Source organism: Phodopus roborovskii, unplaced genomic scaffold (genome assembly GCF_943737965.1).
Source record: "Phodopus roborovskii unplaced genomic scaffold, PHOROB, whole genome shotgun sequence".
NCBI lineage: Eukaryota > Metazoa > Chordata > Mammalia > Rodentia > Cricetidae > Phodopus > Phodopus roborovskii.
Genome location: NW_026126571.1, coordinates 10,787,862 through 10,802,201, shown reverse-complemented (window position 1 = coordinate 10,802,201; position 14,340 = coordinate 10,787,862). Strand labels below are relative to the sequence as shown.

The 14,340-nt window shown below is 48.1% G+C and overlaps 1 protein-coding gene across 1 annotated transcript; it reads left to right on the top strand.

The window, feature by feature from the left end:
- The first annotated feature begins 3,430 nt into the window (after window positions 1–3,430).
- On the top strand, window positions 3,431–9,085 carry Cd8a (CD8 subunit alpha). Its single transcript, XM_051202909.1, has 6 exons — window positions 3,431–3,505; window positions 3,595–3,957; window positions 4,452–4,556; window positions 4,725–4,835; window positions 5,574–5,604; window positions 8,921–9,085. The coding sequence occupies exons 1-6, from the start codon at window positions 3,460–3,462 to the stop codon at window positions 8,970–8,972; spliced, it is 708 nt and encodes a 235-aa protein (XP_051058866.1). The 5' UTR covers window positions 3,431–3,459; the 3' UTR covers window positions 8,973–9,085.
- The last annotated feature ends 5,255 nt before the right edge of the window (window positions 9,086–14,340 follow it).

Sequence of the window (14,340 nt, the reverse complement as noted above, 5' to 3'; positions counted from 1 at the left end):
ATTGCATAATCACCTCACAATAAAAGGCTCTGTCTTAAACATAACTAGGGAGAGTGTTCCATCCCTAACGAAACTGGTAGTTCCCAATAGGAAATCATTACTCATTTCCACAATGAGACTTGAGTTCAGCATTTATGGTTTTCCTTTTTTGTTTGTTTGGCATGTGGTATAAACACTTAGTCTCTCATGTAATTACTGCTTTGTTATAACTCACTAGTCTTTTGACTTTTGCCTTTCTTTTTTTTTTTTTTGCGAGAAGAAAAAAGAGGCAAGCATAATAGTGGTATATCATCAAATATCACTAGTTTTCGTTATTGTGTGTGTGTGCACATGTGTACACATTTGCCAGGCTACACATATGGAGGTCAACTTCCAGAAGCTGCTGTGGAAATCAGTGAGAAGACATCCCAAAAGGCTAGAAATAGAACCACTATGAGATCCAGTGTATCAAGTATTGATCACGGGTCTCTAAATGAACAACTGTTAGAAGGAAATATATATGTAAATACCTGTATATATGTATATGCATATATTCATTCTAACAATTGTGTATATGTACATATATACATCACACACACACACACACACACACACACACACACACACACACACAGGACTTAGTACTGAGTGAGTATAGTCCCTGGTCTATCTTCTGACAGGAAGGTCAAGGATCTGACAGTTGTTAGCCCATGAGACTGTTGTTTTGGCAGCCCCAATCTGGTGCTGGAGTCCCAGGTAAGACCTAGGGAGTGGACAGTTTTCAGACCATGTTGGATCCTGAATAAGCAGATTTCTAATGCCATTGAAGGGATGGCTCAGGGGCAGAATAGATGAACTTGTCAGTGAAAGAGAGGGCAAGCAGGCAAAAAGCAAAGCCCCCTTCTTCCATGTCCTTTTTTATGTATGGCCCAGATTTAGGATGGATCTTCCACCTCAAGTAATCCAACCCAGAAAAATGCCAGCTACTTGAGTCTAGCCAATTCCAGATGTAGTCTGGGTGACTAATGAAATTGCAGTAATTTACACAACGGAATCTTATTCAGCTGTAAAGAAAAGTGAGCATGCAGATTAAAGCAGCTCTCAACCCTAATCAGAGAAGCTCATACGTGGGAAGTGGTTAATACAGAGACTCCCAACCGGTCAAAGCAAGGAGAATAAGCATCTGCGGAGGACATGGCCTATATCACCCACCCTCCCCCAAGACTCAGAGGATGTCATGGAAGGGGGGAGGAAAGAGTCAGAGGCTTCTAGACATAACAGGACCTCTTGACAGGCATTTGTGACTGAGATACAACGGGGTCCCCATGGCTGCAGAGTTACCTGTGCCGTTTCTGCAGAGCTGAGCTGATGAGCTTAGCAGCAGGCCATGTCAGAGTCTCTGCTGTCTGTGGCACAGAGCCCTAATGAAGGTTGATGACAGGTGTCTCTCCCACTGCTGTAATTCCGACTTGCATAGTTCAGATTATTTCACTTCCATGTTTTAAAACATAAGGACAAAGCTCACTGAGGATTTGCAGTGATAAAACACCAAGCACTGTTCTATTGCTGTGATAAAGCACCATGACCAGGGCAACTTATAAAAGGAAGCATGTATTTGATGATTAAAGTTCCAGAAGTATGGGAATCCATCACCATCATGGCAGGAAGTGTTGTAGTGGGCAGGCAGGCAGGCAGGCATGGCGCTGGAGCAGAAACGGAGAGCTCACATCCTGATCCACAGAGGGGAAGTACAGCAAGCACATGCTGGAAAGTCTTTTGAAATGTCAAAGCCTGCCCCCAATGACACAGCTTCTCCAACAAAACCACTCCGCTCCATCCTTCTCAAACAGCTCTACCAGCAAGGGACCAAGCCTTCAAACACATGAGCCTATGGGTTCATTCTCATTCCAACCAGCCAAGGGCCACTATCTATTCTGTCTATCATATCTTAAGAAATAGAGGTCCGGCCATGGTGGTGCACACCTTTAATCCCAGCACTGGTAAGGCAGAGGCAGGCAGATCTCAGACTTTGAGGTTAACTTTGTCTAACTAGTGAGTGAGTTCTAGGAAAGCCAGGGCATATCATGAGAACTTGTCCTTTAAAAACCGGACGAGACATTTGTGTGACAGAGTGCAGTCACTGTTCTTTGGGCCACCCCTTTCTTCAAACTATCCCGTGTGCCTGTCACAGGATGGGCGCAGGAAATCACATGTAACGATGGACAGTCTCAAACCCCAGCTTCTGCACACCTGGGCTATGGCGAGCAAGCATCTTGGAACCATGCAGGCACATGAGCTCTGCTGCCTGCTCCAGGGCGGATGTCACTGTGGTTAACATTGAGAAGCCACCAGCTTCTGTACAAAATATTATTGGGGTCACAGAAGCTCTTTGGTGGGTTTGACATGCTGCTTTGGCAATTCCCCTCACCTCCCATGGTGCCCTGTGCAAAGGGAGATGCACCCTCGTGGCTCACAGTTTTCTTAGCTTCGAGCCATAGCTCACTTCTGGGAGGCTGAAGTGGAACAATTTCCATCGCGAACCAGCCCATCATCCTTCTGAAGATCCACATAACTGAAGGTTCACTGTGGCCCTCATCTGTAAACACTTCAGTGTCTTTCCATCCGCTCTCATATTCTTCTGGGGATACCCTTTGGCCAGCAGGGTTCTGTGAACATCTTCCTGTAGGAAGTGCTGTGACCAAGTGCAACAGAAAACTGCCATCTAAAACAAGATCTGTAGAGAGGGTGAAGAGAAGCACTGTGTCTGCCCAGCCAGATGCAAACACACCCACACACACCGTATGCACACATATATAGACACATACACTATGTGTGTATACACATACACACATGCATACACACACATATATATATACTCCTTCCTTTTTCCATCTCAACCTCCGGTCCTGGGGGGGGCACGGGGATGGGGAGGGGGCAGCATAAGAGACATTACTGAGAGCGGAAGTGGAGGAGCAGAAGGATCTAGAGTTCAAGGCCGTCCTTTGCTACAAAGTGAGTGTGAGGCCAGCTTGAACTACCCAAGACGCTGTCTAAAACAAAAAGAAAAAAGATCGGGCACTCTTCCCTTGTCTCCCTGTCACTCTCGTTTTTATGATTTTAAGATCTGATCTTTCTCCTTCCTCTTATCTGCCGTTCTTGGAATAGAACAAGCCCCCAAAGGATGCTTTCCAAGTGTTTTCTCTTCCCCCAGCCTTAGGTCTCAGCAGCACCCCAGCTGCTCTGCAAGGCTCCAGACTCTGAGCTCCCTCCCCCCTGGGAGGTGACAACCACGAAAAGGGGCTAACAGTCTTTTCAGCCAGTGGGGGCTTCGGGTGACATCATATCCTCAAATGTGAAATGAGCTCTGCAGCCAGCAGCCAGCTAAGGGCCGGCTTCCTCACACACCACACCCGCCCTGTTCCCGGGCTCCTCCCCCTGCAGCCCGAGCTTGACCTAAGCGGCTGCTGGTAGGAGCACACCATGGCCTCGCGGGTGACCTGCTTTCTGTCACTGACCCTGCTGCTGGGTGAGTTGATGATCCCGGGGAGGGCAGGGGCTGGAGTGCATCGCGGGTGTGGGGACCCTAGGCTCAGCCTCCTTACCTGGTACCTGCAGATGTTGTTCCTGAGCATCAAGGTTTGGAACAGTTCCAGATGTTGCCTAAGAAGGTGGTCGCCCAACCTGGCAAGGAGGTGACGCTGTCATGTGAAGTACTGTTGCCCATATCGCAAGGATGTTCTTGGCTTTTCCAGAAGGAGGGCTCTGGAGTTAAACCCACCTTCCTCTTCTATCTCTCTTCGACCCGGAAAGTGGGCAACAAGAACCTACCTTCATTTGCCATCTCTGCCAACAAGAATGGCAACAAGTACACCCTCACCCTGAGTACTTTCACCAAGGAAAATGAAGGCTACTATTTCTGCTCTGTCACAGGAAACTCGGTGGTGTACTTCAGCCCTCTCGTCCCAGTCTTTCTGCCAGGTTTGGGCACGGAGGTCCCTTCCCGGGGTGTTAGGCCTCACGTCCGAACACAGACATACCCTCCTCTTATCTCTTGGGGCCCCTTGGGGGCTACTTGCACACCATCCCCATTTCACAGACCAGAAAACTGAGGCTAAGGTACCAGGTGAGATTGGAGGAGACTCTTAACGCCCGGGATCTGGGATGGAGTTTGAATGTGTGTATTGCCCTGTCCTGGTTGGCTTGGGAGTGGAGTCAGGTATTGATTCCAGGGCCGCATCTGCTGTGCTAAGGGATCGGGGCCAGACGCACTAGGCCCAAAGGCACACCTGGCTCCACATGTGCCAGCAGCAGTGGAGTGGCCCAGCACTTGTCAGGACTTCTTCCTCTCTAAAAAAAAAAAAAAAAAAGCCAGGAGGAGGCGCCTTCTGGGTAAAAGCTGAGCGGTAGGAAGTTAGGGCACCGGGCCATCCACCACCCCAGCCTGACCTGCAGGCATCCTGTTGTTCTTGCAGAGAAGCCCACCACGCCAGTGCCGCAAACCCCTACACCAGTACCCACTACTGGGTCATCCCGGCCCCTGCGACCAGAAACTTGCAGGCCCGCAGCGGGCACCTCAGGTTAGGTGCTCTCATGGTCCATGATTAGGGTGGGCAGACAACCTGGGAGGCTACTTGCCAAGGAAAGTCCTAATTTGGAGGGGGACCTGGATGGGTAGAGGTGCTGTGGGTGGGGATGGGAGACTGCCGCGGAGGGTTTCTAAATGCCATCCACTCGGATCTTATCAGTGGAGAAGAAAGGATTGGATTTCGACTGTAACATCTTCATCTGGGCACCCTTAGCCGGAATCTGCGGGGTCCTTCTGCTGTCCCTGGTCATCACTATCATTTGCTACCACAGTAAGTCCTGGGGAGTCCCGCGGGGAGGAGTCTACCCCACTCGTGTGCTTTGTGCTCGCCCCAGATAGCTCTTATGGGAGATGTAGTTCAGGCTCAGGGGTCCAGCTGCCCTGTAGGACTGTGCAGCTTTCCTGAAGGCAGGAGGCTGCTCCTGCCCACCTTCTGGGAACTTTTTGGACCATAGAGCCCTATTCCAGAACCACCAGAAACAGCTAAGCCAGCCAGGGTAAAGTAAACCCACCAGGGAGGAAGCTAATGAGGCCCTGAAACCTGGCCCCAAGAAAGCTGGGTCAAAACCATGGCTGCCTTGAGATTTGCCCTTGATCCCCACCCCACAAACCATTCATCCCTCTGAGTCCTATACAGGTGACTATGACAGCCATGTCTACAGATTCCCGGATTTAGTCATACTTACAATGCCATCATTGTGTGCCCCCCCACTCCCTCCGTCTGGAAGACAGGGTTTTGTGTTGTCTAGGCTAGCCTAAAACTAGTTATGTAGCCTAGGATAATCCCATACTTCTGATCGGATCCTTCAGCCTCCTTCAATCACGAGTGCTGGGACCACAATCATAGGCCGCCAAACCAAGTTTAAAATGCTTTCTTTTTAACTGAAGCTTGAGAAGCAGCAAAGTAGTGTCCAGAGTTATTTATGAGCCTCGAAAGACTGGAGTACATAGAGCTATTGAAATGGTGTCTGCAGACTGGGAATTCAGCTCTCCCTTCTTCCTTGTCTAGGGAACCGAAGACGTGTTTGCAAATGTCCCAGGTGAGTCAGTCTCTGAACTCTGGGCCTGATCACTCAGGGCAATCATGGTCCCAGTGGCCCTGGCTGCCCAATGGCAGGTGGTTTGGGGATCTTACCCAGAGAGAGGTCATGGCAGTGAACTCTGAACTCTGCTAGTCCCTGAACAAGGAGCAGAAGGCTGGTAAGGTATTGGAATTCATTCCTGAGAAAAGATAGGACCACAAAGGGCTTCGTGGGAGAGAATGTGACTTCCTGACAATCCTGTTCCATCTAGCTCACCTCCTCTACCACCACCATCAAAATAATATTATTTTCCCCTACAACTCCACATAGCTCCAGGAGTATATGGGGTCCTGCTCTTGTTCTAGATGATTCCATGTGGGTGTTTTGGACACCTCTCTATTTCCCCTGTTGATTGATCTATTTTTTTTATGAGAAAGCCAAATTTAATTACTGAAACATAATAAACAATGACCCCAGTTCCCAGTTTTCCCACAAGAGCACAGGGTCTTGAGTTCTTGTCATGGCCTAGGGATGAAAGGACCAGAAGCAAAGGCTCAAATATCTGACCCACCCAGTTCCAGCTCAGCCACTCTGTAATGATCAGAAAACTAACTACAGCACCTAAGAGAGGTCTCAGTTTCCACTCTGCTTTGCTCTTATGTTAGGACAGCTCCATGGGTGGCATCCAACTGCACCCTGCACCCGAGGGGGTGGCATCTAACTGACCTTGCTTTTTAACAAGTGTTGTCCCAGCTTGGCACAGGGCAAAGGGGTTCCACTCAGAATCTGTCTGAATCTACATAGCAGCCACGCTATGTAGATTCATCTTGCAGATATCTCGTAGATATCATCACCCCCCAACTTTCAGACCACAGCTGCAAGATCAGGAAACCCATGTGAAGAGACAGGATCACAGTCAGATTATCAAAACCAGACCTCCTAGAGCAAGCCTTTAGTGTGCCAGTTGCCTGCCTTAAGTCATCAGCCCTTCATGCCCGATGTCCATGGGTCCCACGTTATTAGAAGGCATGCCTATCATGAACACATTTTTTTTTGTCATTTTTCCTAAACAATATGACCTGTACGGCAGGGGAATGTGTATAGACTACATATGCCTTTTTATATAAAGATTTGGCTATCCAAGGTGGGTACTCCAAACAGGGATAATATTGAAGTCCTCCTTGGATAAGAAGAACAACTGTATGTTTTGTATTTCTTTTCATTTCAGCTTTTGTAACAATCTTTAAAGTATTTATATACCCTCCATTTTACAGAGGAGAAAACTAAGGCTTAGAACATGTGGTGATTTGTCTCAGATCACACTGCCAACAAATATCAGCCTTGCAACTTCCATCTAAAACTCAGTTTGCCTTCCCTGTTCAACACGTTAGCTGGCGCTGAGTGCTAAGTATAACTCCCTGCCACGGACTGATCCAGACAGGGGTCTCCTCCGTGGGAGAACAAGGGCTCCAGCCATCAGGTCAGTAAGGGTTCAGTGAGTGACAGACAGAGACAACGCACAGAGATGCAGTTGGAATCTGCTGTAAGTTTACTTCAGTGAGAGCATCAGATATATATACATGGTTTAGGAACTAGGATTTGACCCCATGCCAGGTTATACATAGTCACATTTGATGAGTGGTTACGTTGACAATTTATCTTGAAACTAAAAGAACAGAGGAGGAAGTACCCTCTGACCTTCAGTGGTTGAGAGTCTCAGACCTAAGATCAATTTTATTCTCAGAATTCTGCCGAGCTGACTCCTATGTAAAAATGCAGAAGTTGGCAAAGCTTAATATATTTATGGCCAGTTAGGCCAATTTGGCTGTTTTTTTTTTTTTTTAAGTCCCCTTATCCAACTTTTGAGGGAGGTGAACATAGACTTTTTGCAATTGCCTTGTTAAACTAATTTGAGCCCTTTTGTCAATAAGCACTAAGAAGGCCTTGCTCTAGTTAATCTCTCCATAAAGTTAAGTGTGTAATACACTCTCTCCATCTATATTTACCCATCTATTCCCCTGATCATCATATACCCCTGTATATGGAGGTATATATATACCCCTGTATCTGGCATAGGAGGGTTGTAGTCCTGAGTCTCTGTGGAGTTTCCCTGTTTACTAGAGGCGCCCACCATCGTCCTCTGAGTAGGTTACGTCTTCTACCATAAATCACAGGAGTAGGAATTCCTAGACTGTTCTTCCTAGCTCCTCGTGAACTCCCTGGGTCTTTTCCCTACTAGTCTCTGAACTTTTATCCTTTCCCTACCCACTATCCACCAAGCTTTGGCCAGGGCCGGTTGTATTAATTAAAGCCATAAAAATCAAGAAAGATAAGGTACAGAACCCAAATCCACAGAATTTGACCAGTGCACTGGAACAAAGCGTAGCGGCAGGCTGCCAGAGATGTCTGAGAGACGAAGTTCCGTGGAACGCATGCCTCTGGTCCGAAAACACGGTTTTCACCATGTCACACAGACCACTGGAGTTGGTGTGGCAATCCACTGTATACATTTCCTTCCACTAGGTGAAATAATTTCCTGCCTGGCTTTGCACTTTGTATTCTTCGTATCTCCCTATTGGGATCTGTGTTCAGCAGCTTAGCATCACTTTACACAAAGGCAATGTAACAGTGTGATTGTGTTGCACGTGGTATGCCAAGGACACAAAGACAAAAGCCCATGAAGGGTTCTCCCAGCGTGTACTTGATTGCTTCTGTAAGGCAGTCGCTTATTTTTACTTTTTCTAAACACTCTCATTTTGAAATGTAAAACAGAAAAGCCTGCCCTTGCCCTAAAACCCAGAGCTACCTACGCATGTTAGCTGCCTAGGAATTCACACAGCTGAGTTGCCGATAAAAGGCAGGGAGGTTACCTCGCACTAAAAGAACACTCGGGCGCCTCAACTCTTCTGCATCCTCCATGTTGGCCAGTGGGGATAAGAACCAGGTCACCTGGTGACTTAAAGCAATTGGCTTCAATATCTCGCCTTCCTGAGACTCCAGAAGGATAGAGGAAGCCTAACCGGGCACAGATCCTGCTTCAGCAGGTAGTTGTGTGACCTGAGACACCTCTAACCTCTCCTGAGCAGTACACAGCCCTATGTGGATGCTGTGAGGACTAAAGGAAAGGGTAGCTGAAGTCATTCCGCCATTCCTGCCGGCACCCTAGGGACAAGTTCTCAGAGCCATCAAAAACTGGTGGATAGACCAGGCTGGCCTTGAACTCAGAGATCTGCCTGCCTCTGCCGCTGGAGTGCTGGGATTAAAGGTATCCCCACCCAGGCTCATTAAAGAGGTTCTTGCTACAGTGATGGTCAGTCTCCTGCCTCTCTTTCAGGCCCCTGGTCAGACAAGGAGGCAAGCCCAGCCCTTCAGAGAAAGTTGTATAAGATGGCACCAAGAAGCCACACCTACTCCATGACTTCACAGACCTCTTCAAGCAAGAGATCAAGCGCTCCTTTTTCAGTAGTTCTCACCTTCCTATATATTGTTCTCTGTATTATTTTAGTGGGGGTGGGTGGGGTGGGAACAGTTTCTTTTCTTTATGGATCCACTTTAACACGAAACAAGACCGCACAATGTCTGTAGGGTACCACAAGGATGGCGCTCGGTTGTTGCATGCACTGATTGGGGCAGAGAGCAGACTGACACCAGAGCTCGATGAGTTCTCAGGGTTAGTGGGTGGTCAGCGCCCACCCGATGATCTAAATTCCCCATCTGCGCATCATACAGAGAGGTTGAAGGTCAGAGATGGGGATGGCAGGACCCGTGGGCCAGGGGAGAAGCCAAGCTGGAGGAACCCTCGCTGGCTGACGCAGGGAACTAGCTCCCTTCCACACCCTGAGCTCTCTAGTCAGGGCTATGTCTGTGTAACATGCAAGCTGTGGAGTGTCATGCCTGTGCCTCAAACCACAAGGGGGCGAGCAGTGTCACCTGTGATCTGCTCCGTGCTGGCCATGAGCACAGACAGGAGAAATGTCTTTCTGCACCTGCACATCAGAGCTCCTTGTAAGGAACTGGGAGACTGCAAAAGCAGTCAAGGGGAATAGGCAATCCTGCAAAACAGCTCCCCCTGGTGCTGAAGACTCCTCTGTGAGATTCCTTGCACAGCAGAGGGTGGGGTTTGACAAATATGATTTGAGAACCGGAGCAGCTGGACACAGGCGATGAGTTTGTGCGGTCACAGATGTGTTTATACTTTATACACACAGACTCCTTGGGGAGCACTCCTTAGCACCCCTGGAAGGCAGATGTGCAGATGAGGCAGGGTGAACTTGCGGGAAGAAGCTGAGTGTCAAGACTGCTACCCCAGTGTGGATTCCCTCTCACAGTCTCACAAGCAACAGATGCTATCGAATAGAAAACCTGAAGGAATTAAGTAAGGGTCACCCATGATCTGATGGCTTCCTTGCATATATATGCAAGAAAGACATACACCTTGGGTTTTAAAGTGGGATTATATCACACTTTTTGTAAGTGGCTTTAGTAAATAAACATTTATAATATCATTTCATATTTTGGATGTGCCCCATTTACTACTTAACATTAAATTGTGTCAAACGTCCTCGTACTTTTACACTACTATGCACACATCTTCGGGGTTTGTTTGTTTTTGTTGTTCAAGAAAGGGTCTCATGTACCAACTAGACTTGGAATCCCTATGGAGCCGGAGATGACCTGGAATGTCTGCCCCTTCTGCCACCACTTCCTGAGTGCTAGGAGCCCAGGTGTGTACAACCATGTCCTGTGCATGTGGTGTAGCATGAAAAATAAAAACCCAGTGACAGATACTGGGGTTCAAGCTTCAAGCTGAAGATCGGAGAAGCAAAGCAGCCGGGCGCTTGCTCTCACCTCTACCTCAGGCTGAAAGGGCTGTCCTGTCCTCAGCATAGTTGGAGAAATCTTCCCGCCAGACTGCAATCCTGTCTCCACCAAGCTTCAGACTGCCATCCCAGACCGCTGCCTCTTCCGTTTACACCTCTCAAGTCCTGAGATTAAAGGTGTGTGATTCTCAAGTGCTGAGCTCACCTTTGTGTGAGCTGTTTCTCTTTAGGACTGGATCAATTTCATGTAGTTCAGTGTGGCCTTGAACTAACAGAGACCCATATGCTTGTCTCTCGAGTCCTGAGATTAAAGGCGTGTGCCACCACTGCTCTGCTCTATGGCTTGTGGCTGGCTTTGCTTTCTGTACCCACAGGCAAGCTTTAATAAATCATAAATAATATACCACCATGATGTGATGCTGGGGATCTGAGCCATGCAGGCATCCTACCTACCAGCTGAGCCCCCTCCCCAGCCCTGACATGCCTGAAAGTAAAACTGTCAGGTCCCTTCTTCATTCTGCACCATTATCACATCTGTCAAAGCAGATTGATTGACGTTTCTGTGGCCTTCTTTCTATTTTTTCTTGGTGACAGATGAGTGGACAATTCTCCCACAATCAGTCACAGCACCCTCACTTTCTTGTTGAGATAAAATATACACATTGGGGTGGCGGGCATACAAGTCCTGAGTGTCCGTCACAGAGTGAGAAGAATACCCACATGTCCAGAAGCATCACCAGCCACCACACCAGCCTGTCTCCTCCTACCACCCCCCATAAGGATTGAACCTAGGGTCTCACACAATAACTACACGTTCTATCACTGAACCATGTTGTCCAGGTCAACCCCAAACCCCAAAGTCCAAGTGGTTCTGTTTGAATGTCTTCCCACCGCTGGTCCCCAATAGTTGCCTTCCTACTTCCTTTTGAAACAATAACGCCTCTTATGATACCCTGTGAGCTGGAGATGGCACTCCACTCTGCCTGCGGCAGCAACCCAAATTCTTTCTTTCAAAGGCTTCCACTCAGGCAAAGCTGGCATACCCTCTTTAAAAACTGTTTTTACTAGGCCAGGAGGCAGAGGCAGGCAGAGCCTTGAGTCCAAGGACAGCCTGGTCTACAAAGTGAGTTCCACTGCAGCCAGGGCTACACAGAGAAACCCTGTTTGGAAAACAAACCAACCAACCAATTTTGGTACATCCACCCACCCACCCACCCATCCACCCATCCATCCATCCATCCATCCATCTTCTCCAGCTATCATCCATCTTCTATCCATCTATCATCCATCTATCCATCTATCATCTCTGTGTGTGTGTGTGTGTGTGTGTGCAAACGCACGGGCGCGCACGCGCAACGTGTCATTGTCATTGTGTTAGTCAGAGCACGCCTGAAAGGATTTGGGGAGTTGGTTCTCCTCTTCCACCTCCTGTGGCCCATGGACTGAAATCAGGTTGTCCTGTGTGGCAGCAAGTGCCTTTACTTGCTGAGCCATCTCAACTAGTGGTGAAGCTGGTGTTTCTGACTTCACTGCAGAAAAGAATGTCAAGACCGGTTAATATGGAGCATAGTTGGTGTTTATTAGGAAGAGATTCTAATACAGATGAAGCTCAAGGGGTTAGTGGGAAGAGATATGCTTGGAGGAAGGAAATGTGCATCATGTATAGGTATGGGCTTCTCCAGATTCACACCTTAGCATCTCAGAGGCTCTAGGTAGGATCTGGAGGCTCAAAGAATTTTAAGGATGTCTTTTTCTTTTTCATTAAATAAGTGTGTGTGTGTGTGTGTGTGTGTGTGTGTGTGTGTGTGTGTGTTTTCCTTCCTTGGACATTTTCTCTTCAACTTTCAGATTGGATGCTGTGGCCCCATAGTCTTACAGGGAGCAGCGCTATTGGGAGGTATGGCCCTGTTGGAATAGGCGTGGCCCTGTTGGAGGAATTTCGTCACCAGGGGTGGCTTTGAGGTCTCAGAAGTTCAAGCCAGGCCTAGTGTGTCTCACTGTTCTCCTGCTGCCCAAGGATCTCAGCTCCTCTCCAGCACCATGTCTGCCTGTACACCATCATTCCTCCTGCCATGATGATAAAGGTCTGAACCTCTGAACTGTAAGCCAGCTCCAATTAGATGTTTCTTTGCTGGGTGGTGGTGGTGCATTCCTTTAACCCCAGCATTTGAGAGGCAGAGGCAGGCGGATCTCTGTGAGTTCGAGGTCAGCAGCCTGGTTTACAGGGTGAATTCCAAAGCTTCAGAGAAACAAAGTCTTGGGGGAAAAAATGTTTTAAGAATTGTTGTCATGGTGTCTCTTCACATCAATAGAAATCCTAAGTCAGAAGTTGAGGAGCAGAGGGGTTAAACTTGGAAGACTCTGGAAAGATAACACTGATATAAAGCCTTTTGTTAGGAACAGACCAAAGACAGAAGGGGAGAATTCAATCTGGGCTCTGTTTAAATTACTCCAGGAAGGGTCTTTTTTTCCTCTACTGTGATGCCAGTACAGTGGACACCGATGTGGGTGCTGGGAACTGAACTCGGGTCCTCTGGAAGAACATCAAGTGCTCTTAACCACAGCCATCCATCTCTCCAGTGCCCGGGGTCTCCCCACTTTTATCCCTTCCCAAGGTAAACGGTAAACCCTCCTAGTGGACACACTTCTGCCTCCCCAGGCAGAGCCCTCCACCCACTTATAAGAGCTTGTTCTAAGAAGTGGGGTGCCAGGCTCAACTATAACGTCTGGATGACGAGTTCCAAACGAGGAGGGACCTACATGGTCTCCCAGACACTGCTATCAGACTCAGGCCCCAAAGCACAGCCCATAGGAAACTAAACCCTGAGAGATGAGTGTTGGGCACAAAGGCTTTGTTCAATGGCCACAGAATGAAAAGGAGGGAGCTTTGCTCAGAACTTAGCTTCCACACCCCTGGAGCGTATGGGAGTCGCAGATAAAGGGAGATAAAGGCCTAACCAAGGGGATGGACATTCATGTTTCTTCAGCAAGGAGGGGGTAGATCTTTGAGGAATTAAACTGTCACTTTTTAATGTGCTCTGCCTTTATGTAAATATGTGCACCACATGTATGCCTGGCACCAAAAGAAGTCAGAAGAGGGCAGGAAGTCCCCGGGAACTAGAGAAGCGGGTGGTTCGGAGCCATCGTGTGGGTGTTTCTCTAAGAGCATTTCTCCAGGCTGTCACTTTTTCACTGCTGTAAAGGCCTGTGTTGCACCGTGGTGACTGGTAGGTGTCGTCAGCCTTCGGTGGGAGTTGGCAGGGGAGAAAGCAGGCAAGTCTAGTGAGTCAATCCAGTATTGTGACAGTACCCGTCATTCCTCAAATGACCCAACTCAAAGGTTAATACAACAAAAAGGAAATAGATATGTGGTTATTTATTTTGTTTGTGATCTAACAAAGCTTGCCTGAAGGTCAGGGTGCAGAGCTAGTCACAGTAGTTAGCCACACACATCAGGCAGTGGTGGCACACACCTTTAATCCCAGCACTCAGGGAGGCACAGCTGGGTAATATGGCTGGCCAGAGAGAGCACTATATGGCGGGAGGAGACGAGAAGACAGGAGCTCATGGCATTCAGTCTCAGGACTCACAGGAACAGGATCACCCCTTTGTCTGCGGATTCAATAGAGGTAAAAGATCTCTCTTGAGGCTGGCTCCTTCTCTGACCTTTCAGCATCTACCCCGTTATCTGGCTCCAGGTTTTCATTATTAAGATATATTAGAACTCAGGCTACATAGATGCAACATGAAAGGGGATTATCAAGCATTTTCCTCTCCAGTCACCATCAGATACCTACAGGTCCACGTAGTTTTTTTGGCAGTCACACCCTTCACCTAAAAGTAGCCTTGGCAACTGCTCTCATAAAGTGGCAAAGGTCATACAGAGTTGGAAGTTGCCAATATATTGCCTAGACATGTACCACCACCCCAATTA